General features: G+C 38.4%; 1 protein-coding gene across 2 annotated transcripts in view; it reads right to left on the minus strand.

Moving 5' to 3' along the window:
• Window positions 1–581: 581 nt before the first annotated feature.
• Window positions 582–27,570, minus strand: part of Wbp2 (WW domain binding protein 2) — a 58,500-nt gene continuing 31,511 nt past the window's right edge. Inside the window, exons 4-7 of one of the 2 annotated variants that reach the window (XM_083136790.1) lie at window positions 21,614–21,766; window positions 18,561–18,698; window positions 7,479–7,564; window positions 582–3,255 (exon numbers count right to left, since the gene is read on the minus strand). In XM_083136790.1, coding sequence (XP_082992916.1) covers window positions 3,208–3,255; window positions 7,479–7,564; window positions 18,561–18,698; window positions 21,614–21,766 — 425 coding nt within the window. In that variant the 3' untranslated portion in view covers window positions 582–3,207. The remainder of the gene's footprint in view (window positions 3,256–7,478; window positions 7,565–18,560; window positions 18,699–21,613; window positions 21,767–27,570) is intronic. The other variant, XM_083136791.1, reaches the window with a different exon arrangement.

Here is a 27,570-nt window from a genome sequence, read left to right on the forward strand (position 1 = left end):
GTTTCTAACTGCAGAAAATTTGCCCCAATTGACATTCATCGGAGAATGAAGGCTTTCTATGGGGATGAATGTGTAACATCAGTACTGCATGATGATGGGCTGTGTGCATGCTCACAATTAAAACTCTTAACTCTCAAGAAGTTCTTTGTTACACATATTGAGTTCCTTGACAGGATTCTTCATTGTGAGCATGAACATTCATTGCCATAAAAAAGCCATCGTTCTCCGATGAATGTCAATTGGGGACACAGTTTCTGCAGTTAGAAACTCTAGTCACCACATGCTATTTCAGGTCCACCGACATGGTATTGTTACATGCTGCCATTTTCCTTGCTCTAGTTCAACAACTCCTGGTGATAGAAGTTTGAAACTTGGAATGGAGAAGGGGGAAAAAAGAGGACGTCTGGAAATCCTAGTCTCAGTACACTAAATTTCATATTTGTAGCACTGGTAGTTTCTGAGAGACTGACAATTGAAATGAAAAGATAGATGGACATATAAAGAAGAGGATAGCACAAAGGGTTTCTTTTTTTCTTCAGTTTTTGTAACTGAAAATATTTAGGGTGAAAGATACAGCTTGCTACTTAACCAAATACTTTATTTACAATATGGTGTAAGATTTTGGGGCTTTTCATGGAATATACTGACCTTATGCCAGCAAATATTATACATGCATATATTACACTACATACTTTACACACAATATATTATAAAACTTAACACAAATTTACAATTTGAAGTAAAACAAACCACATACTGAAAGCAGTGTGATGGACTCAAGCATAAACAAATGCAAATTCGGAACAGAATTTATGATGTCTCAAAATTTTTATGTTTATCATAAGGATCGAGAATCAGCTAACTAGGCAAGTTTTGCACTAATGTACTATGCAGCCCATGTACTGAAAAAAAAAACACCTATCAATTGAGCAGCATGGGAGTAAAACTTGGTTATGTGTGTTTGAAACAGAGAAAAATGCAAGTGAAAGTTTGTTGCGTTGTAGCTTGTGGTTTAACGACATGCTCCAATATGTTTCTGCCAGTTACAGGTTACAGAACGAACTTTGTTCAACTACAGTGCAGCAACTGCATGCAACCTAAACTTGATTTTGAAGGGAGTATTGGTTAATCAAGTTTTACTCCAGAACTGCTCACTTATCTCACATAGTTCAGATATGATCAATTATATATTCATGCTAGATACACTTTTACCCTTATACCTCAACCATTAATTCAGGAATAAAGTGCTTGATAATGAGGAATAAATCAGCATGCTGAAAATATAGAATAAAATTATTAACGGAAGTAATTTTTTTCACTGATATATCTGCAAATAATTTTTTTGTACACACACTCCAGACAATTGAATATATAATATTTCTGTGTTAATGAGCTGTTGTCATTACAGGATTGACAGAAGTGCAACTTTTAATTGCAATATAATAGTTGGTATTTATGTATTTTTGTAGATATCATTGTTCCATGGACATAATTTTTTAATAAAGCCAACCACAAGCATCTTCTGTCTTTTTAAATATATCATCTGTATGACTGATGCCTTAAAAGTAATTTAATTATAAATTTAATGCTAATTTCATTGTTAATACCATAATAAATTCTCTAATCATTGGCCTTAATGTTTTTCTATAATTTCATCAGGTTTTCAGGATGTTTAGTATTAAACAAAGGCTCTTGCTAAATGTTAGTTAGAAATAGATGATCAGGCTCGTAGACTGACAAACACAGAAAGTCATGTAGTACTGTGAAATTTATATCAAAAGTAAAAAGTGTGTTTATATTGGCTAAAATGTAAACAATAAATGATCGTATCTAGCATTGCTTTATTAACATTGGTTTGTCTTTCTTCACCATTCTTGCAAATCAGCTGATTTAAGTATGTGTTCAAGCAATTAGAAAGAATACGTGTGTATTACATAATAAGTCCTTGTTTATAGCAAATCTTACAACCCAAACATGAAAGTGAAAAAGTAATATATCAAATATGAACTGGGCTTCTCAAGATATGCACATTTTCCCTCATCCCTATATTTCTATACTGGCAGTTTCTGCATATTTATTGTACAGAATATCACATACTGGAAGATAAACACAAAACTATATTTGATGCAGTACAAGATTATTAATCTGAAATTGGAAAAAGCATAGGCATTCGAAAATGAAACCTAAAATACTGAATACACACAGCATATAGTTAAGATTGCATTGTATAAGATAATTATAAGTAACCATGATGATCACACTGGATTTAAAGTTCAAATTTCAATTTAACTTCTAACAGCATTACATGCAATGTTCTGATTAAAAAAGAAACTGTGTATAAATAATGTTATCAAATGACAATATGAATGTACATCTGTTTCAATTACGACAATTTCATTTTACGGGGCTAAACAAATAGCTGTTATAATTCAATGAAATGAAAATTATGATTATAACATTACAAAGTTGAATCATTATCCACACCAAGTCTAACCTTACTTTCTAACATAATTATGAAGATCTAGTACCTGCTTGAAGTAGATGCAATTCACTGTATTGTCACTAATATACATAGCACTCCCCTTATTATATGATCAGCATAGCACTGGATATAAATACTATGTGCTTATATCGTGCCCATAAAGAGTCTTATTTATCACAAGTATTATTTTAAGTTAACATCATTTCTAGGAATTTTGATTTTCAACTTTTGTCCCCAAATTACATTAACACTTTGTATTACTGCACCACCAAAATATACACATAAAAAATTATGCATTACTTGCTGCAACTACATAACAAACATGCAATACTAATAACATTTATTTATTTTGTAAAAATATGTATCAATCTCTCAACAACTAACGTACTTTCAAACATACAGTCTTAATAATTGCCCTTGGCAAATACACTGTGCCGATTTTGACAATGATCCTCGGAACATGACATAAAAAATTTCTTGCAAGCTTTGGCATGAGAAAGAGGGATGAATAAAAAGAAAAGAAGAAAAAAAATATGTAACTGGATTATAATACATGTGACATAGCACCTTATGTTGGTTCCTAGAATCTATTTTTCAAAACATATGAGAGAAGATCATTTGAATTAAGTTCCAGGTTTCACTTTAATCGATAGAATATATAAGAATCACACTTAGGTCGCTGATCAAACAATTTATCCACACTCTTGTGAGCTCCACCTGGTGTTCTACTGCTCCTTTTTATTGATAGCCTCTTGGTATGTGGGAGGGGACTCCTACAAGGGAAAGAACAAAAATGTTAGTTAAATGACTTCCTAGAAAATAAGGGAAGCAATCAATGATTTAAATAAAAAAAAAAGAAGCAAAATAACTACAAATCAAAAAGTAACTGCAGAGTATGTTTTTCACATTTCCTTACCTGTTGCATAAATACAATAGAGTGCCCATGCCTTAGCTGGAGAGGGAAGAAGCTAGCCAGCCAATCTTGGCTGGAGAGGGAAGCTGCTGGCCAGCAAATCTTGGCTGGAGAGGGAAGCTGCTAGCCAGCCAATCTTGGCTGGAGGGGGAAGCTGCTAGCCAGCAAATCTTGGCTGGAGGGGGAAGCTGCTAGCCAGCCAATCTTGGCTGGAGAGGGAAGCTGCTAGCCAGCCAATCTTGGCTGGAGAGGGAAGCTGCTAGCCAGCCAATCTTGGCTGGAGAGGGAAGCTGCTAGCCAGCCAATCTTGGCTGGAGAGGGAAGCTGCTAGCCAGCCAATCTTGGCTGGAGAGGGAAGCTGCTAGCCAGCCAATCTTGGCTGGAGAGGGAAGCTGCTAGCCAGCCAATCTTGGCTGGAGAGGGAAGCTGCTAGCCAGCCAATCTTGGCTGGAGAGGGAAGCTGCTAGCCAGCCAATCTTGGCTGGAGAGGGAAGCTGCTAGCCAGCCAATCTTGGCTGGAGAGGGAAGCTGCTAGCCAGCCAATCTTGGCTGGAGAGGGAAGCTGCTAGCCAGCAAATCTTGGCTGGAGAGGGAAGCTGCTAGCCAGCAAATCTTGGCTGGAGAGGGAAGCTGCTAGCCAGCAAATCTTGGCGGGAGAGGGAAGCTGCTAGCCAGCAAATCTTGGCGGGAGAGGGAAGCTGCTAGCCAGCAAATCTTGGCGGGAGAGGGAAGTTGCTAGCCAGCAAATCTTGGCGGGAGAGGGAAGTTGCTAGCCAGCAAATCTTGGCGGGAGAGGGAAGTTGCTAGCCAGCAAATCTTGGCTGGAGAGGGAAGCTGCTAGCCAGCAAATCTTGGCTGGAGAGGGAAGCTGCTAGCCAGCAAATCTTGGCTGGAGAGGGAAGCTGCTAGCCAGCAAATCTTGGCTGGAGAGGGAAGCTGCTAGCCAGCAAATCTTGGCTGGAGAGGGAAGCTGCTAGCCAGCAAATCTTGGCTGGAGAGGGAAGCTGCTAGCCAGCAAATCTTGGCTGGAGAGGGAAGCTGCTAGCCAGCAAATCTTGGCTGGAGAGGGAAGCTGCTAGCCAGCAAATCTTGGCTGGAGAGGGAAGCTGCTAGCCAGCAAATCTTGGCTGGAGAGGGAAGCTGCTAGCCAATCTTGGCTGGAAAGGGGAAGCTGCTAGCCAATCTTGGCTGGAGAGGGGAAGCTGCTAGCCAGCTGATCTTGGCTGGAAAGGGAAGCTGCTAGCCAATCTTGGTTGGAGAGGGAAACTCCAATCTTGGATTGATTGGTTGATTTGATTTATTTTACTTTGCTTTTTGTGCCACTTTTGGCTAATTTGCGAAGATGGGGATGAGTGATGGCATGATGAAATTCATGAATGGACACTCACAAACATCCATGCTTAGGCCAGGATTCCACCCCGGGACCCCTGGCATCATAGCATGATATACGAACCACTCGGCCATGGGGATGCCAACGCCATTCTTGGCTGGAGATGGAAACAGCTAGCCAATCTTGGTTAGAGGGAAAACGGCTAGTCAATCCTTGATAGAGGGGAAAATGGCTAGTGAATCTTGGATAGAGGAAAAACGGCTAGTCAATCTTGGTTGGAGGGAAAACAGCTAAACAATCTTGTTTGGAGGGATATAGATAGCAAATTTTGCATTCAAAATCAGCTAGTCTATCCTGCAGTTAACATTCAAATAGCACATCCTGGATTCAATTTCAAGCAGTGAATTCTGAGCAGAAAATCTTTTAAGAATACAACAGAAAATAAAAATAAATATACACAACCTTTCCTGGCCAGAGATTGCACTTATGATCTCCAGCAGACTGTTCAGTTACGTCACCAACCATTTACACAGGCATGTTTCAAGGCTACAAATTTTCTTTGTCTACTGTAAATGAATAGTTAACATTTAGTTAATTTTGTGAATAATTTCTACAATACTGTACAGCGTTGAAGATGCTGAATCAAATTATATGGGATTTACTCAGAAGTTTGGATTTGATAAAACAACATTTGCTTTTAAATTTGGAAATTTGGTTTTGAAAAAATGAAGGAATTCAAACCATTTAATAATTTGCAGCTTTGTTAGTAATTCATATCTATTCTTATTTCCCTTAACCCTTAAATGCACAGTGTTACCATATGCTAGAGGCTTGTTTATATTGAGTGTGTAGGCAAAAGTAGTGACAGAAGTCGCTCTAGGAAGCATAACATTAGAGACCATTTGTTTTGGTCCAGGTAATAGCATTGTTGTGAGTGGATGTATTTGTTTTGACCTTTGATTATTTTATTCAATATATCATACCCTGGAAAGTAAAGTATAGTGATTTTATCTGATTGTCTTTCATTATGTAGTTCTGAATGTTTTCAGCATTTAGTAAACACATGTAATTAAAAACTTATGAAGTTTTCTGTTCATGAATTTGCATCACTTGCTCTATTTTTGCTCATAACGGTGATGTTACCATATGGTAACGCTATGCAGATACAGTAGCTACAGGCATTTTCAATAATTACTTCATTTATTCTTTCATTATTGCATGTAAAGCAAGATGTTTAAGTTGTGAAGGCTTTTCTCATCTTTTGCATGGTTTATTTATTTCTATTGCCTATAATTTATATTGTATTTTAATAATAACGTAAATAATAATAATAATAATAAATATAATAAAATAATAGTAATGGATAAAAGCAAGGAGGGCCAAAAGGGCTAAGTAAAAATCAAAGAAGGTAAAAGGACCGGACAGTAGAAAAATTCAAAATTTTCGCTAACTTCGTAGCATCATTGATGTGAGGGGAAAGAGATAATAGATGACCATTTCATAGAACATTTTGTACCTGAACAGTAGCTCAGCCTTGTTGAGTCTGGGATCCCGTATTATGGAAAACTTTCGTGCAAGCTATTTATTACAGGTAAACCTAAAAGATTTGGTTATAAAGCCTGCTTGGTGCTTGAAAACCTTCCGTGGATACCTCTTTCGTTTTGATATCTATCAAGACAAGAGTATAAGAATATTCCACTGACATTGAAAACAAATTCAGAAAGACTGCAGCCCCTCTCATCCATACGCTGCATGAATTTCCGAGACAATAATTCTCACAGCTTGAATTTGGATGGATATCGCTCAAAACTATATGACATCATTTCGTGTTGCACCTAAGGGAGCTTGGCAGCCCATTACAACACAAAGGAAGATTTTGAAAGATGTGTGGTATGCTGTTGGTCCACCAGTAGTGTTTGCATTGAACATGTCAGATATGTAGTTGGACTTCGCGTTCCATGTTTCATACGTTTCTATGACAAGGGCCTCCCCGATGGCATAGTGTAACGTCATCATCTTGTAATTGAGGGGTCTGGGTTTGATACACTGTGGAAGTACATGGCACGTTGGTTCCAGTACCGATTAGCTATTCTGTGCATAAAGTGGACTTAAAACTTCAATTCAACTCAATACAAAGTTTCTATGACAAGTGAATATTCAAGAATGATAAACAATATGTGAATATAGGGTAATCATTATTTACTAAATAGATACCTGAGCACCTTTAGCTCAGAAAATGTGAGATTAATGTACAGTCGATCTGTAATATTTGTATTATTTAAACAATATTCAAATTTTGAAATTAATTTTAAGGTAAATTAAAAAATTTGCAAGTTTTCAATAATAAATCAATTTGTAGGGGTGAACGCATAGCGTTACCATATGTTAAAGGGGCATGTTTTGAAAAGGGAGAATTAATATTTTCAAAAAATGATTCAAAATCACTTATTAGTACATTCCAGATATTAGACTAAAAACAACAAAGAAATTAACAAAAAATAATTCATGCGTTTAAGGGTTAAGATGTATATCCAGAAGTTTGTGGTTATGTCAAGGTTGCATGTGAAGTTTTAAACAAGTTGCACAAAAGTAGTAATAAATATACACAAAGAAAACATAAATCTTATAACTGAAGAACATGCTGGACCTATTTTCAATGGAATACCACAAAAAATTATGTCTTGGCAGCATGAGAGAAATATGGAAGAAAAATTCATATGCATGAAAAAAAAAAAGAACTAAGGACTACTTACATAATATGCTGGTGGTGGTACATAAGCACACTGTGGTTTGTTTGGATCGTAATATGCGCTCTGTGCAGCTTCCGCTGCTTTTAGATCTGAAAAGGAAACGAGTGAGTGGTGTAAATGTGAACCAAAGTTGATTCATTTAGAATCAGAAGAAAAAATGGACAACTATCAATCCGAACACTCAAAACCACTGACCATGATAATGTAAGAGTTAAATCTTTCATGAAATTAACATTTAAAATGACATGTTAATGAACGTAATTATGAAATCAAAATGTGACCACGGACAATGCGTTTTATTTTGTTATAAAGCACATATTTGAGTCTGATGCTTCGTTACAAATACAGTAACTTCTGAATGTAATGATACACACTAAAATTACAGCAAATATTCAAGTCAAAAAACCATCGATACACATTATTCAACTTCAAATAATATTGGCAATAGATAGTAATATTAATCTGAAAGAAAGTATTCAAATTACATGCATAGCCTACAGTCCAGATTCACAGAAATGAGTAATGCAAAAGTACTTTCCGTATACTTCAAGACATTCATGTCCCCCTTTCTAAAGTATTGTTCACCCATCTGGGACATGGCTGTTCGTTCCCATATCTCTAAAATAAAGGGTGCTTTCTCCACTCCACCATTTCATACACAAAGTAACAGCCTTGAAGCACCTACCCGACAGAGCTCTCCTTGAAAACTTATGCATCACTATCCCAAACTCTCATACATAATTTGCAGATATGGAATTACTAAATATGATCATTAGATCATTAATGGAAAAGTAAAAATGTATCATCCCAGTCCCCAAACTTTCCCTCAAGAGTGCCTGGACATAAAACACGGAACAAACTTTCCACACAGGAACTTCCATACACTCACTCAACAACATTCCTTACTCCATAGGTTACCAAATCAGATAAATAATATCTCAAACCAAATAAATTAGCAATGGCCACAAAATTCAGTTAACGGATATCAGAATTTCAAATTATCCGATATCAGTTTCTGATGCAACAGATAATCTGAATATCCAGATAGTACAGACATCTGGACGGAACAGATTTGATGACGGATTGGTAGAAAATCTGTACAGTGAAATATGAAAATGGTGAATAAAATAATATGTTATGTCGATACCCCGTAAATAGGATAATTGATAAAACTGTACAAATAATGAACACATTTGGATAACCCAAATATCTGATATCCAGATATTTGAAACCTGACAGAATATTATCGGATATCCAGATAAAATTTTATCTAGATTTGGCCATCCCTAAAATAGATACAATTACTTTGTCTCTAGACCAAGACATGCTACATCCTGTCAAGTAACTCTCCAACTGTTTTCACGATCCCTGATCAAGACATGAAACCTTACAGAGAATCAAGTCAGTGACTACTGTGAGATCATGTATGTTACACATCTCTTTTAATGCTGATACATTACTATTAACATCAAATAATACATCACAATGATGTTGGATCATCTTTTAACAGACTGGGATTACATGCTCGTATATTTGAAACAAAAGTAAGGGCTACTTTATACATATTAATTTAATTGCCATCCCCATGGGGAGTTGTTGTTTGAATTTTTGTTTTAAGTCCACTTTATGCACAGATAGGCTAATCAGGACTGGGTTAAAGTTTAAAGTGGGATCTGAAACACTATGTGCTTTCACCGGGTATCGAACTCAGGACCACATTTCTAATACAGTTCATATTTACTTTGTAAAAAGCAAGAATAAAATAAATTCCCAGCCTTAGTCAACTGAATGGACAAGATGTGCAAAGAACAAATTTAGTTTTGAAATAATTGAACAAATAGCTATTAGATCAATATACAGATGTGTATATTTTAACCTCTTATCATTAACTTACAATGATTTCTACCTCTCTTGGTAAATTATGAGAATAAGTATGAATGGTAAATTAATAAAATATAAAAATAAACATGATAATGTGATCACGATGATATGATACATATTTTTATGTGACGTCACAACTTTAAAATATGTCACTCATATATTATACTTTTATGAAAGGACACGTAAATGTTGTGTTATTATATGTAATAGTGCACTTTGTTTCTAATGTATATCTTTTGTTTAATGTTTATTGTATTTTATGCTCTATTATGAGTAGTTTAATGTATCTTTGTTTGAGAGTGTGCACTATACGAATTTGTATTTCTAAACATGCATAGATGTCAGTTTTGTTGGTAGCATCTTTTCGTAAATAGTGAGTGATTCATCCGTACTTGAATCTGCGTTCTCGAAATAGTATAAAAGCGAGGATATTGCGTAAGAAATATCACACTTTCGCCACGGATCGACGAAGCTTTTAAACTTAAAAGGAACTCCTCGGTGTTGTGCATACTTCTTGGTATGGTAGTTCGGGGCGCAAGCTAGGCCTATGTGATCATAGGTACCCTGATAGCCACGCATTGATATGCACAATACTGCAACCATTCTACGTTAAATAATAAAGCTAGCCTAAGGAATAATTTGGAAATAAAAGGCTAAAGAGCAAATATTGGCCATTATTATTGCATATCTCTTGGTGTGGTAGTTCGGGGCGCAAGCTAGGTCTATGTGATCATAGGCATGCCGATAGTCACGCATTGAGTTTATGAGTTTTAGTTGAGTCAATTCATGGACAAAGCAAATTCCTTACTTTCGTCTCCAGTATATTTGCATTATAATTGCAATAAATAAAGAATAAAACCTTTCAGTTTATACATACTGCAGTAATGCGGTTTTATTTCTCTGTTCTATGAATAATGTCTTTGCCTAACACTATCCCTGTACCTGAGAGGAGTCTGTGTACTTCACCGAGTCTCATCCTTCACCGCTGAGTATTATTAAGTTATTAATAAATATAATAATACATTTAATAGTATAAAAATACAGACAGGCGCATGAACGTATCAACTTCATAATCAGGATTTGAACCTAGAGCCCTGGCTTTCTAAAACCCTATTCTAACCCAAGACTATTAGAAGGAGAAGGCTGGGGCCATACCTGATCATGTAGTCCTTGACGAAAGTGTGACATCACCGGGTGAACAGATCATTCCGCACCACGGTTTCACAGCGGAATGAATGCAGAAATTATGAACAAATAAGAGCCGTCATTATGCCCAGAGGATAGCTGGGACTGAATATACAGTTTCACTTAGGATCCGATTGATTGATTGATTTAAAATTTCTCAGTGCGTCGGCACTTAAGGCCATTTTGCACCCTTCTATGTATAAGCGAAATATCCTCTTATCTAAAATTCTGACAAATCTTAAAAAGGGGTGTAAATAGCCCCTTGGGGAAAAACTAAAAGTGCACGGTTGTAAAAAGACCTGCACGAGACAAACACAACACATTAAAAAGTCAGAAGAAACAAACTAAAAACCTCCTTACAGACGGTGGAAGAGTCCAGCTCGCTCTTCGCAAAAAACTAAACATTTGATAAAATACTGCTGTCATCACCCAAGAGGGATGACAAACAGCCAGAAAGGTTAAAAGTCTGCCAGAGGTAAGCAAGATCAACACATTCAACGAGAATGTGTCGAATGTTTAATACAACATTACAAACACGACACAACGGAGGGTCCAGCCCTTGCAGCAGGTGACCATGCGTTAGACATCTGTGTCCTATATGCATGTGGGTAAGAATAACTTCTTCTCGCCGAGAGGGACGGGACGAGGAACGCCAAGCACCTACGGTGGGCTTAATAGTGTGAAGCTTGTTCCCTGTTTCTGTATCCCACTCGGCCCGCCAAGTGTCAAGAACGCAACAACGGAACACATTCTGCAGGTTGCTAGCTGAAAAAAGGCGGACGAGGACGTCGCCACCTGCATCAGCAGAGTTGGCAGCAACATCAGCTGCTTCGTTCCCCTGGATGCCCACGTGGCTAGGGACCCAACAGAAGTGTACATTGGCACTTGCAGATAAGGACACAAGCCGTCTGAATATGAGTTGTGCTACCGGATGCCGGGAATACGGCGAATCCAGAGACTGCAACAATCTGGTCAAATCACAGCACACAAGGACTTTCTACAGCCCATTGACGTCTGCCAAGTCCAGTGCCTTTAGAATGTTGTACAACTCTGTCGTATAGATGGAACAGGCAGGATGTAGCGAGTAACTGGAACTTGTGAGAGTCTAGGACGAAGGCGCAACCAACTGATTCGACTGTCTTGGACCCATCCGTGTAAAACACATTAAAAGGTGCTTCGCACGAAGTTCTAAAAACCGTTGCTGGTATACAACCATTGGTGTTTCTGCCTTTGGAAGGGCAGTCAGAGAAAAATCAATAGAAGGTGCAGGAAACTCCCAGGTCGGGATAGGCAGAAGATTACTGTCAACACCAAGTGCTGACAGGATCTCGTCTGCATGAACACCAAATGGTCTAGTTGCTCTAGGGTGGAGCCGATACCTTGCCAGCCTACTCTCGTCTGAGACTGTATGATAAGATGAATGTGAGGGCATCAAGCAAAAATGGAGGAAGCAGTTTACTACCAGCCACGGCTCAGATGCCTCTACATACAAACTGGCGATAGGACTGGTGCGGAAAGCACCGGAGCACACACAAATACCAGCATGGTGAACGGTGTCTAGGGTGCAAAGCCTAGATGGGCAGGCAGACGAGTACAAAACACATCCGTAGTCGAGCTTTGACCTGATGAGTGAACGGTACAGGCGGAGCAGTACTATCCTATCAGCACCCCAAGAAGTATGAGCTAAAATGCGTAAAAGGTTAAGAACTCGAAGACAAGAGAACTTTAAATGGTGAAGGTGAGGTAGCCATGTTAATTTTTTATCGAAAATGAGGCCCAGGAAGCGGACCTCATTCACGAAGCACAGGGGAGATTTCCCCATGTACAGGTCAGGATCAAAATGACATGTACGCTGACGACAAAAGTGGACACACACGGATTTCTCGGATGAGAAGGTGAAATCTGTTTGGAAGGACCACTCAACCAAACGGTTTATCGTCAGTTGGAGTCGACGAGAAGCTGACGCGAGATTCCGTGAGTGACAAAAGATCGTGAGGTCGTCTACATAGACTATGTACAGGGGAAAGAATGTTTGCCATAACACTGTTCACTGCTATGGCAAACAGAGTTACACTAAGTACGCTGCCCTGCGGGACATCCTTCTCTTGTTCATGAACATCCGAAATGAGTTCCCAAAAGGTACGCGGAAAAAACGATCTGATAAAAAGTTTTGAATAACCAGATGGTCCAGTGTGGAACGGTTGGAGCGAAAACCATATTGAAAATTACCCATCAAAGAGTTTTCCTCCAAAAACCAGGTGAGACCCTTGTTGATCATGCATTCCATCAACTTGCACACACAGCTAGTTAAGGCAAAAGGCCTGTAACTCGAGACAGTGGTGTGTTGTTTACCTGGTTTCAGGATGAAAACAATAATAGTTTTTTCCAGGAGGTGGGGAAAGAGTCCTCCAACCAAAGTCTGTTGAATACCGCCAGAAACAAACTCGAAGCGCCTGATCAAACTCCCATTCAGTGAATGGAGAGTTGTATGGCTCAGTATTATGACTTCGAAAAACTAGAGGGCGTCGTTCCTGACGGTCCTTCTCACGGCGGAAACGTGGTTCATAATTTTCTGAGCTCGACACATCAGAAAACTGTGTGGCCAAGATATTAGCTATGTCTCCGGAATCAGTGTACAACGTCCCACCGTGCTCCAGACCACTGAGAGGAGTAGATGTAACCCCTGGATGAGACGTACTTTAGTCGAAACGGCTTTCGACGAAGCCTGCTTCGTCAGAGAAGACATGTATTGGACCCAGCACATCTTCTTACTGGCTCGAATGAGCTGATGGCAACGCTTAATGCGGAACTGCTAGAAGTTTGCGGCAGTGTGGTTCCTATTGAATCGATCTAGGGCATGATTGCGGTCCTTGATGGCTGCACTGATCTCAGCGGTCCACTGGGATGTGGAATGGAGGTGCGTGCAGCATCATGCACTCGTGACACAAAGATATCTAAGGCGTCGATTGCTGGCAAAGTCAACGCAAGATCGACTTGAAGGTCCACTGCATGCTCGAACGCACCCCAGTTGGGCCCAACTGAGATGCTAGTGAGGGTGTTGTTCACGTGAGTGCTGACGATGTTCGAAAGTAAGGAAGAGTGGGAAGTGATCACTCCCACAGAGATCAGGGCGAAGTCTCCAAGATGTGGTAGGAGCAAGGCTGGGACTGCAGAAGGACAAGTCCAACGCAGAGTGTGTGCCTGAGGAACACAGCAACGTTAAACCTGCCGCCTCACGGAATTGATCTACAATTTGACCCAGGGGTTCTGTACGAACAGAGACCCACAAACGATGGTAAGAATTAAAATCGCCCAAAAGAACTACAGGAGACGGAAGGTGTTCGAATATAAAAAGGAGGTCCTCAAGAGAGAATAACTCCTCCCTTGTGATGTAGACACAGTACACAGATATTGGCTGTGGTAGATGGACCCGCACGGCGAAGGCTTGGAGGGGGGTGGTGAGAAAGATTGGCATTGAGTGGATGGTATCTCGAACACAGATTGCAACACCACCGTGAGCACGACAACAGTCAGGATGCTTGTCGGTGCGGTAAAGCGTGTATCTGTTCAGAATATCTGATTCATTTGGACAAAAATGTGTCTGTTGGAGACATGATGGCAGAGTCAAATTCGTATATTAAAATTTGCAGTTCCTCGAAATGCACACGGAAACCGTTAAGGTTCCATTGGAGACAATAACTCACAGCTGTAGGTATGATAGTTACCATTTAAGGCGTACTCTATTTCTAGTCCCTGTCACCTTGATAAATTTTTCATCTGCGGCTTCGTCCTGTATCATGTCCTCAGGTAAGGACACAGAGGGCAAAGGGGATGGGAAAGGGGAAGTGGTGGCGGGTGCTTTTAGTGCCCGCCGGGCAGCTTTCAGCTGCGCTTTAAGTCTTAAGGTGGTTGATGCAGCCCTGACTGGAGAGCTACTGATCTTCTGAAAATATTATTTCTTCTGAAAATATTATTTCGTATGTACCTGCTTGAACTTCTTCTCTGTGGAGCGAGGAGTGGTTGCTGGTTTCCTCGAAGCAGGGTGAGCTACTCTGGGAAAGGTTCCTTGAGTGGACACGTTTATGTTTGTACACCTACACTGTGATGGGTAAGAGCAGCTGCAGCAGCTGTAGTGAATGGCACAGGTAAAGTAGTGCGTACACTTTCACGGAGACATTGTTTTGCTTCACCAGCAGAGATTTTCTCTGTGAAGACCAACTCTATGATTTTCTTCTCTTGTTGGAAAGAGGGGCAGTCACGATGCCAGACTGGGTACTCGCCTTGGCAATTAATGCATTTGGGACCAGAAGAACAAGGTTCGGTCCCATAATCAGGCTGACTACACTTACCACAAAGGGTGGTAGTGGCCTTGCAGGAAGGCTGTGTGTGCCCATAGTGCTGGCATTTGAAACACCGCATCGGGTTAGGGATGTACGGCCGGACTTTCAGTCTCAAATATCCAGCCCGTACCCTATCTGGGAGAGTGGTCATTTAAAACGTCAGTATAATTGAAGCAAATGGTACAAGTTCTCCGGACTTTCGTGTCTTTATTCGCTGCACTGCAGTGACATGTTGTTCTGAGAGTGCTTCAAGAATCTCTTCTTCCTCAGCATTTAGCAGATCCCAGTGGCGAATCACACCTTTACTACTGTTAAGTTGACGATGGGGTTCAACATTAACAGGGAAGTCACCCAAAGATCTTAGCCTTAAAAGGTTGTTTGTCTGGTGATCTGTGCTGGTCTGGATAAGTAGACTCCCGTTTCACAGCTTTTTTATTTCTGGTACATCAGAACCAGCGGCGTAGTCTAGCTGTTTCTTGATAAGAAATGGTGACAAGTCCTTCAATGTAGCAGCTCCATGTTTCTTTGTTGTTGCAGAATCATCGTTACTATCGGTCTTCTGAACTATACTAATTACAAGATAATGTGGCACGTTACTTGTCTTTTCCAACAAATGAAGCGGGCTTGAAGGCCACGCTCGTTTTGGGGGTTTTCCCCCATTTGAGTTGTTTTTTGTACCCATATACCAAAAAATAGTTATTGTGGAGGGTCCATAAATTGTCACCTTGACATGCTATCTATGCCGAGGAAGGCCTACCCCCAAAAATGAAGGCTACTCGAGGACCAAACCAAAATCCCCGAGATCACGTTCGCGACTGCACCCACCCCTGCAGCCAACACTGTCTCATCGGCACGTGCAACTACCACCTTGGGATAGGATTTTTTTTTATCGAGGTTGTCTCCTCTAGCAGGACCCTTAGTTATAGGGAGGTCAACGGAATGGAGATGAATGATGGCATGGAATTGTGAAAATGTGAGATATGGACATGAAGAATGGATGAAATGATAAGATGATAATGGCCTCCCTACTAAGGCCCCTCGCCCCATCAAGGCAATCCTACATGGAGGGGGACTTAGGATCCGAGATAATGTCTTCAGAATTGGATTATACAGCTATTAACACATTTATTGCATCCATAGTTTCTCTGTGAAACCTAAAGTTTCATGTAAAATTGGAGTTAATATGCTTGGTCATGCATTTTGTTAAATAAAGAAAGGCAGAAAGCCAAAATTATGGATAATTTGAATATGTAAAAGAAAACAATCTCATCTATTGCTCTCTTTTAGGAGTGAGAGAGGAGCTGTTTTCGCTTAACTTCTTCAATTCGGTAACGTTGCTTCCTCTATTGATATTTAGTTCTGAGTCTTATGAATCTTTGAACTGCATTGGGAGGAATGTGAGGAAGTTCCGTGTGCATTATGTCACAAACACGTTAAACAGCTTTCGACTAAACGAAAACTTAGGACATGGAACTGAAGAAAGTCGAGGCTGTTTATACATATATATATATAATCAGTGGGATGTTGAACAGGGGTGCCCACAGGCATGTTTGTGGAAGCTGGTTGTGTCCACTTAACTTTAAGGGGGGGGGGGGGGTTGTGATGAAAATTTGACTGAATAAATAGTAGAGCAATGGAGGATGGAAGTTCAACTATATGTTGTCATTTAAGCATCACTCGTATAGTATATAAATAGCAAGTTGTGCATTTCCAAGGGAATTATAACAGTTACTATGTATTATTAGTGTTGTTCATGAGACTAGACACGAGAAGAGATTGAATTTTCACGAGACGAGACAGACCAGTGTCGTCTCTCAGCAACAGTTATCTATTATTTGAGGTGCACAATATCCAGCTATTACATATTAAATTGCAAAGTGAATTCTGGTGTGGAATTACCCTTTGTAGGGGAAGTTTCCAACTCTATAATAAGGGAATTAACCTTTAAATAGCCAAGGGTCATATATGACCCATAGAAAGTATAGGCGGAAACAGCCAATGGGTCATATATGACCCATGGTGCCGATTACAACATTCACATACTTTTAGGACCTTCATACTTGTGTGTGAGGTAGTAAACGCTAACAGATGTTGAGATAAGACTTTGAAATGTCATGCGGAAGAAAATCCCCCCTCACCCCTTTCTCTAATATGCAAATCAGCCATTTTTAGCCAAAATGCAGGATTGTACATATTGCATCATATTTCAGCCTGTATGAGGACTAGAGACTTGAAAGAAGTTTCCCCTTTGTTGCAAAAGGTCTATTCTTTGAAAACAATGCAAAAGTTTGCGCCCTTTTTCCAAAATAACGGGAGAAGAGGGGGCAAACGCCAGTTGTTTTTTTTCATTGAAATTTGGGGACTTGGCTCCCAACCCCATTTTTCTCACTTGGGCTTTCTGAATTGTACATGGTCGCGTGGTCTGATGTTTTTGCTTTCAAACAAAAGTTATTCAAAGTAGATATAGTCTCAGAGATATAACGCTTTCTGAAATAAGTGTAAAAATTTAAAAATAATGCGCAAAGGGCGCAGCGAGAGGGGGGTTACTTTCGAAAACCGGCTAGGCTGTTTAAACACTAGGCTGGGAGATAGTCAAGTCTTGAGTATTACTGTTGCACTTAGACTGTTGTGGGAATTATGGTGTGACGATTGAGAATTAAATTATTTGGAGGAGGTAGAGATTCACTCTTCAATACCAACAATATTTTACTATACTCGTGAGAGTCTTTATTATAAATTACAATATTACTCTTTTTATTCTAATAATTGTAACCCAATTGAAGTGTATGGTAGCCTGATGTTGTGTAATGAGACTACTGGTATCGACATCCACTAACAAGTCTCGTTAGATGCTTTGTGTTCAGCTATATATTATCACCTGCTGTTTTTATTTTTCATCGGAGATCACAACATGTCACAACACCTCACTGAAGGCATTATAAATGGCAACAACCAAACAATCCAGAAACACAAGGAAAAGGAGCGAAAAGAACAAAACAGATCCGTATGGGGTAAAGGCTCAAAACAGATCCGTATCGGGTAAAGGCTCATCTGGGTTTTGTCTGTCAATGACATCACACCCACGTCAGTCGCGAACAGAGGTGTGTCTGACCCCAGCCTTTCCTTCTAGTAGTCTTGATTTTAACCTTCCTCCCTCTCCATATCTCTGAGTGTACATGCATACACAGAGTTCCCACACATTTTGTCAAACAAATTTTTAGACTGTATTTCCAAACAACCTTTCAGGTCATTTCATAATACCAATATATAAAATTTTAAGTCTCCAACTTAGCATAATAATCACATATATAATCCTTAACACTGTTGAAAATAAATGAAAAAGTAGAACATAAAAAGATTTTCACAATTTATCTACAATCAAGAAGCTTAATGGAAAAAAAAAATGTTAAGTTCATTTTTGTCTCTAAATCCTGGCAAGCACAAAAACCATCCCATTTCTCCAACTTTTCCGAGTTAAAGCTTTTCCCAAACGTTTCCTGCTGCCACAATCTCTTCCCTTCTTACATGGATCTCCGTTGCTTTACAGATTTCCCAGGTCTGTGGGAAATCAGTGTATGTGTTTACAACCCCCGCCCCCCAACAACAATGTACACTTCTTATAATTTAGAATCTTTAAAATATAATCAAAGCATTGATCCACTAATGGTGTTGCTCTTACCTGCACTTGTTGGAGCACTTGCAACATTGGGTGCTTGAGTGAATCCCATGGCTCCAGCAGGGGGTACAGTAGCATATCCATTGTAACCTGTTATTCCTGGATAAGGAGGGGGCATGTCAGTCATGTATACTGAGTTAGCTGAAACAAAGAAAAAAAAAACGTTAAAAATAGAACAGAAATAATAATAATTTACAGATGACAGTTCTTGCTTCATATTTACTGGTAGCATTTCATAGTTCTACAAAAATGAATATTTATATAATGATACCCAACGCTTTTGATTCGTAAATATTTGGAAACCTGGTGGTAGCCACATTATAGCTAGTCATTTAGAAGTTTCGGAAATAGTGAATATGCTTCGTACGTTACATGAAATTATTCAAACATTTAACATCCTAAGCAAGTCTTGATCTAGCTTACCCGAGGGGGTCTGTCAGGCCCACGAGCTCTATTTTTTCAATTTTTCACCTGAAATTTTTATGAAAAGTTGAAAATAAATTACATTGTTCCCTAAGGTGTTCACCACAATATTTCTGTATTACTTTTGTTCATAAAAACATAAATGTTATGTAAATAGGAGACAAAATGCACTTGGTGGGCCCGATACCACTTTGAACCAATACTCTCACCGATTCCCATCAATACTGATACTTGAAAATTGTAATAATTAAAAGTTATTAAAAATGTTCATTAACAATACTGTGTAGGAATTCCACTCTTGTTATGTGCTTCAATTTACCAAGATCTTTGCTTTAAAAAGTTCAAGAATTACATTAGAATATTAAATTACATGTTATGTTATCATAAAATTTATTATTTTCACACAAAAGTGGTGCAAAATAAAAAGAAACTTCGAATTTTAGATAACTTCCATTATAATCAGACTCCGCGAAGTGTCGTGCAACATTTTTGCGGATCCCATGAAAGTCCAAAATGCCGGAAAAGTATACCACTGGTATATCGGCATTGTCTCAGCCCTACAAAAATATACCTATTCGTCTGAAGAAGACCCTGCTAGAGGATGGAAACATTACGTTTTTAGTTTATATTATTTTGTACAATAAATTTTGCCTTTGTCAGCATTTTAATGTTTTATCATTTTTTCGTGTTATTCAAGAGACATGCCAGTGACAGAGTACAATTGGTTGGTAATAACTGTAATTTTTATAATTATGATAATTCATTAACAACTATCCCTCTATAAACGTAAAAAAAGCATAACGGCAAATTATTATGTTTTTTGTGAGTTCTAGCGAAGGGTAAAGTATTTGTTGACACTCATGCAATTATTGGTTACTTTCATTAATGATGGTAATTTATGTATAATCAACAAAGGAAGCAGTGATTCAATAACAAAATGGTTTCTTGAATTTTAGTGATAAAAAAAGTGTAAGCCTGCGAGCCCCTCTGCCCCCCTAGGGTAAACCCCTTACTTAGGGTTAAGATGTAGGTTGTACAAGTGACTGCACTCATAAATCACTGACCATTCCTTTTCAACATAGAGGGGTTGGAAGGAAAGTGATGAAATACCAAGGCAACCAAACATAACAATCATAATTTCCGTAATATGTACGAATAGTTAACGTCATAAGCACATATCATTGTAATTTTAATCGTAAAGGTACACTTCTGTTCAGATAAAGTGGCACATACTTCAACTGTCCAACCTAACAGAATTTTATTCAAGTCAGTAAACACACATGCATCTTGATGCTATCAGAAACTATACAATCAAAACTTTGGCCAAAAAATTAACACTCAAGCCAGAACTGGCAACACAAAGGGAAAATTCACACCGAAGAGACATGCGACCATGCTCAGTTCGCATGATGGTACTGATATAATTGCATTAATCCATTTACTAATCACCAAAAAAAAAGTTAACAATAGACATTGTTACATGTAAATCGTGTTGTAAAATTTGTGCAAGTTATTGAAACTCGAGAGAGGCATGTTATGCATGAGAAAACTGAGAAATAATATGCACTGACCTCAAAGTGTACACGCTAGATTTTCCAGCCTGAATAAAGCGAATACCTAAACACTAGAAAAATGATTCTCAACCTTTGTGAAACAATGTTCCGGTATTTTTTTAAGTCAATGCCCCTAGCCCAAGAATTTTCCTCATTAATATCTTTACAGTATTTAAGACTATATGCATGAATTACCATGTACATATGAAATTAAATATTGATAAATAAATTCTGGCATAATCATAAGAGTAATAATAGTTCGATTACCTGTAGGATTGATGACAAATATAAAAATATAGATGACGAAGTGGTAATTAAGTGATCCCGGGCTCGGTAACTGGTGGAGGCACATAGTGTGCAGGTCCCACTTTAAACTGCAGGTAGAGTCCTGATAAGTATATTTGTGCATAAAATGGACTGAAAAAACGAAAACTCACAACTCAAATATGATATTGGGATTATGATAGTTGTCAACCACTTTCAGCAGAACTTTTCGCAGCTCAGTGTAGTTGATACGAGGGCACGATATCGGGTCGTGGCCTGGTGGTTGAGAAACAATGCACTAAGAGTACTTTACCATGTTGACTAATCTATTTTGGACTAAAGTGCCTTCATATATTGGCTTTTCAAATAAAAGTAGTCATGTCGTAAATGGCCAAAACACAGCCTCTTTACACGATGTTGGAAGGCAAATTACAGCAGATAACTGCATCGAAAAACATGATAAAGTGAAAAGAACGTTGTTTTTAAATCTTAAAACATTGTACATATCGATACTTTATTATATCAACAAATTAGAGGTTCAGACATGATGCAGCTTAGGCTCTCTTCTAGAGTCTAAATATAGCTCGTTAGAATGAAGCATTCGCTGCGGATATACAAACAACAAACTGAGGCGACACAATGCACGGTATTGAGAAAACAGCTCAGTCCGAGAGACATGTAAGCGACATGCGACACGTGCAGCCTGTCATGTCTCTTCGGTTCAAAAGGTTGCATTGATTACTGAGTGTTTGCTTACAAGCGACACGTGTAGCATGTCTCTTTGGTGTGAATTCTCCCTTACATTACAAGACTTACCTGGAGGTGCATTTGGAAAGGCATGCGTTGGAGGAGCCCACCCGTAGTAACCTCCGGGGGGAGGAGCATATGCTGGAGGTGGAGCAGCATACCAGGGTTGACTTGGTGCAACATAAGGAGGTGGGGCATAGTTCTGAGATGCATTCCTGTTTGCTAGAAGGAAAAAAAAATAATTAAAGAATATCACAAATGTAAAGTTTTGTTAAAATAAAGGGATGTTAACAAATTAATTAGCACATACTGATTAACCTTCAGTGGACAGATCATTGTGCATCTGGAATCTCGTTCTGGATGGGAACATTCAGGCTCATGATTTTCAAATGTGGTGCGAAGTACAAAAAAATTCGAAGCACGAGGACTAATTGTCATCGAGAGGTGAATTTTTTTTTCTATTTTTGTAAACACAGGGCTATTAGCGGAGGTGAAATTTATTCATTATGCCTATCAATAATGAGAGTTAAAAGAAGATCAAGAAAATCAAAAATTTTTGAACAAAATTGATATTCAGCATGCCCTTGTGGCAATACACCAAAGTGAGTGAAAAAATTGTATTATGTAGCAGTGGTACATTCCTACAACTATGCAAAGTTTTGTTGATAACAGGCTGATTCATCTTTGGGGAAAAAATAATGTAGAAGAACAACAGTATTGTCAGCTTACTGAAACAATTTCTGGAATTTTGGTTCTAGCATTGGCCCTATGGATGCTGGATGGACCAAAAGTGGATACACAAGAACAGACCACTCTTTGAGGATATTATAATGCCAATCCCCAAATTTGAAAGCAAAAGAAAAAAAATACACATTTTCAAAAGCCATAACTGTGGGAATTTTAAAAAATTGGGCCTTTGCACCTGGACCCCTAATTGTCGAACGTTGTTTTCTTTTGTTCTTTACTACATATAAAGGTGAAGTTTGTAAGAAAGAAAGTGGTGGTTGAGAAGTCATAGTCTTTTTACAAAATCTATTCCATAATACAAGGGGGAAACAAATTACTTTTCAAACGATGTCTGTTAATAACAGTAACAATGGATATATTGTTTTGAAATTTGAATATGTCATACCATCATATGTATACTAACGAACAAAAAATAACTGAAATATCATGTGTAGTTTTCAAGAAATTGCACGTTAATTGCTAACCATGTGGTGCTTGGATATACATATCCCATCACAATGAAAAATATATCTCAGATACAAGTAATCTGCAAACTTTTCATACTTGTTCAAACGTCCTGATAATAACTGAAGTAAATAGATAACTTCTTGCACCACATGCTCAATGCAAACGTGTTTGTTTTATCTGTATGTAACCTGAGGTGTATAAAGGCACAGCACAAACAAGACGTTTCAATGCTGGCAGTATCAAATGTAAGACGAGATGGCAGTTTTGAAATTATTTTAACCAATGCCTCTTTGAATCAGTACTACTGTAGATACTCCTACCGATTTCCTCTGACACTGGTGCCAATACTTAAAAATTGCAAGAATTCAAAGCACTTCAGAGTACATATTAATTATAATATTCACGTTTAGCATTGGAAATATACCATATCAATCCGGCAGGTTTTTTCCCCCTTTTAACGACAAAATCCATTTCTCCCCACAATGTTGATGCACAAATAATGAAAATTATAAATATTGCATAATTTCCAGGATATTTGGACTCCGTGGAAGTGAGTGGCATTTTTGAGGATTTCCTGAGATATTCAGGCTCCAGAAAGTACCATGTGGTACAATTAAATTTCGACCAATAGTTTTAACTATATGTGTGCTGTGTCTTTTCATGTTCCTTATTACATATGCATAAGATGAGCAACAAATGAAACATTAAAATACTGACAAAGGCAAACTTTTATAGTATAAAAATATGCATAAAAACGTAACGTTTCCACCCTCTAACAGGATCTTCTTCACTTTCTTGTGGTTTGATCTGAAGAAGACCCTGTTAAGAGGGTGGAAACGTTAAGTTTTTATGTATATTTTTATACTATAAAAGTTTCCCTTGGTCACCATTTTAATGTTTTATGGAAACAAGGCTTAACAGTGTTAGCAACAAATGGTTGACACAGTCGAAATACAGTGTGTCTCAAAATAATGTTTACACTCTTTCAACGTTAATAACTATTAAAGATGACTTCAATGGGTTTTTTGTATTTGAAGCTGGATGTCTAAGTTGAGTGTGTGTATCTTTTTTTAGTTCCATCACAGACCACCAGGTTGTATGCATTAGTGTACACAAAATGGCACAGGTGAGCAATTTTTCATTTGAGAAATGTACAAAGTGTGGAATATTCACACAAATCGTCCTTAAAAATTTCTACCTGTGGGGAACTGTAAAGAACGATGTGTATGTCAAAGCCACGGACATTGGAAGACATGAGGCATGCCAACTGAGACAATCTGTTTCCCTTCCTGTGGAAACCATATACGTATGTTGTTTGTCGATCCGCTCAGTGTTGCACATGATGTATTGCTGCTGATGACTGTAATTTTGAACATATATAACTTTAAGGTATGTGACACCAAAAAAGTTCACACTTGTCGTACTTAATAGAGAGAAGCAAACTGTGTTTTGTGCTATGTGATCCCTGTCCCTGTGTGTTAACCTGTTTGAGCATAAAGTGTCCTTAAAACAAAATCATTTAGTTTTGAACAAAACAATAATATTAACACACTTCAACCGAAAGAAATAACATTTATTGCATTATTTTGTATTATAGTTTACTATGTAAACTTTAATATTGATAATAGGTGCTTAACACAATCTACCAGGTTGCCAATTTTGATGACTGTCATTTTGAGTCTCATGAACATGATGGAAAAGTTAAGTGTTGTCTTGAACCAAATGCAGGAACATTGACAATTTACATTGTAATGGCGAACAAATGTTTTATGCCACTAGCAGTAGCGAAGATATAGAACAACTACTATTAAGATGTCACTTAATGTACTCAATGTTGATTGCCTTATTTAGTTTCTATCGCACTGGATTTTGCGAAATTTTACGTCCGCAAACTACCTCAGCAGCCCGTTGGCAAGCAGCGCACCCTCTGCGTGGGAAATCACGCTTCCAAAACACCAGGTGGTGAAGGGGTATTGCTGTTGAAGATGCAATTCCCAACCCACGAAGTAAGACTGGGAGCTTCTCGAGAATAGCCTAGCCCAGCTGAAAGCAGAATGCTAGCAGAAAGCAATTCTATAGTCTGCAAGCATACAAGTGTCGACACGATCTCGAAGAAATATATTAACTTTATCATAAACACAGAACTGTTGAAATAATTTATTATAACTGTTCTAAATTCCATGTAGACCAAGTGTAAAACACTACTTTAAGTTTTACGACTTGTAAAATGTGTCAATAACGTTGATGTTCAGCTACATAAAATACAGTACGCTCTCTCTGCTTAGAATTTCGTTGTTTGTTCGCCTGATGTTTACCGATTGAAACGTGCTGTTGCACTAAGAATCTTTGAGAAGACGTCACTTTAGTGGCACACACAATGCAAAATAAAACTTTACCATCGGTTGATCAACTTTCATCTTTAAATTCCAATATGTAACTCTTGAGTTTTAAAGCAATTGATGTGCCTCTCTTGGCACTGTAACTATTGTGTTTATCTTGAAGAGAAAACAAAAGTGAATCTGTGTCACAAAATCATTGCTTCTGTCGCTACTGTATAGGATGATCGACTTGGGACTCTCTTCAAATGTTACCAAAATATGTTTGTAATGACCAATAGCCGATACTTGAGCCCTCATTCTCCATTGTTGACAACAATTGTAAATAAACGGAATTTGAAGTGTTTTCCGGTAGCAAAAGCAAGCATGTAGTTACTGTGCGAATATCGAGTATATGTTGAGAAATGTTCTAAATAGGTCCGAGCCGATACCACTTTGAACTGATACAGATACTCTGACCGATACCTGAAAAATGTAATAATCAAAATTTGTTCAAAACATAGATCATTATTGGCACGTAAATATTCTTCTCCAATTATATGCATCAATTTACCAAGAAATTTGCTTTTCCTGCAAAACTGGCGCAAGATAAAAAGAAAGATTGAATTTTGCATAATTTCCAGGATAATTAGACTTCGTGAAAGTGTCGCGTGGAATTTTTGTGGACCCCGTGCAAGATATATGCCAGAAAAGTCTCGGCTGGTATCGGTATATGAATTACAACCAATACTTTCAGATACCGATACATCAACATCAGTATCGGCTCAGCCCTAGTTCTGAAATATGGAAATAATATGTAAAAATAACTAAAATATGTAAAACATGAGCCAAAATCTAATATATGTACAAATATGGAAAATAAAAACTGAATATTTCGAGCCTACATGCCACGATGTGTGAAGATAATATAAAATACGTAAGGAAGTTTGATTTAGCCCTCCCACTGCTCCAATAAAATTGAATTAAGTTTCATAAAAAAATATGTATTTAATATAAATCCCATCCCTGCTTATTAATATCAACAAAGAACAACCACAATAATCTATTAGCCTCGAGCCCACCAATCACTTGTGTTCCTTACATTGCTAAACATCGAGTGCAGAGGTGGTGATTGGGTGCCAAAACTCAAGGAGGAGGGGGCAGGATTTTATGAAAGATCATAGTATACAAAATTGTGGGGCACTGCCCCCTCCCATAATCGCGGCCACTGCCAGAGTGCAAGGTATCGGCACGTTTTTGAAGGATTATGATACTCTAAAAGTTTTACATATACGAGGGTCACTATTTATATTTTGAGCCTAACAATGTAAAAACACGAATTTGGCATTGAAAACTGCTTTATTGTTTTTCGAAGTATTCTCCTTTATGGTCAATACACTTTTGCATTCGTTCGAACCATTTGTCAAAGCAGTTTTTCCAATCTTCTTGAGACACCTCCATAATATGGTTTTTGAACGCATCAACGGCATCTTCCGCCGACGAAAATCGTTGTCCACGCAATTTATTCTTGACATTCGGGAACAAGAAGAAGTCATTGGGTGCCAAATCAGGACTATACGGCGGATGACCCATCAATTCAATTTTTTGACTGTTCATAAAGTCGGTTGTTAGACGAGATGTGTGACAGCTGGCATTGTCTTGATGAAGAATGATCCGACGGCGTTTGTTTGTTTTCCGTATCTGACCGAAGATCTCTGGCAAACAAATTGTTGTGTACCTTTCAGAGTTCACCGTTCTACGTTCCTCTAAAGGCACAGTTGCCACATGACCAGTTTTCCCGAAAAAAAAAAAAACAGGCGACCATTTGTTTTGATGTGCTTCGAGCGCGAACAACTTTTGTTGGATTGGGTTCATCTTGAAACACCCATACAGTCGACTGCTGTTTACGTTCCGACACATATGCATATATCCATGATTTGTCACCTGTTACAATCTTATATACGTCTTTTGAAGCACCACGATTGTATTTATTGAGCATTTGTTTGCACCAATTGACACGAGCGTCTTTTTGAGTTTTTGTCAAATTGTGTGGGATCCAACGAGAACATACCTTTCCCACAGCTAAATGTCTATGGTTGCCTCAATCTCACAGTATGTCACATGACGATCTTGCAGTATTAGGTTTTGCACAGCATCAATGTTTTCTTGAACAACAACTGATTTTGGACGACCTTCGCGAATCTCGTCGGTGAGCGAATGGCAGCCACGATTAAATTCGTTATACCAGCGTTTCACAGTGGCAAAGGATGGGGCTTCATCGCCAAATGTGGAAGTAAGTTGATCGATGCACTCTCGTCTTGATAATCCACGTCGAAAATCGTAAAAAAATCATCGCACGAAAATGTTCCCGAGTTAATTCCATTTTATTGTTGTCGCGCAATCTCCAAGGCAACATAAACAACACAAATGAAGCTATTGACAAAACATTTGAAGTACGTTATGGTCAATAATGCCAGACGATTCCGTGCAAACGTCAAATCGCGCCTAACTTCAATC

The sequence above is a fragment of the Lepisma saccharinum genome, chromosome 15 (assembly GCF_977018435.1).
Source record: "Lepisma saccharinum chromosome 15, izLepSacc3.1, whole genome shotgun sequence".
NCBI lineage: Eukaryota > Metazoa > Arthropoda > Insecta > Zygentoma > Lepismatidae > Lepisma > Lepisma saccharinum.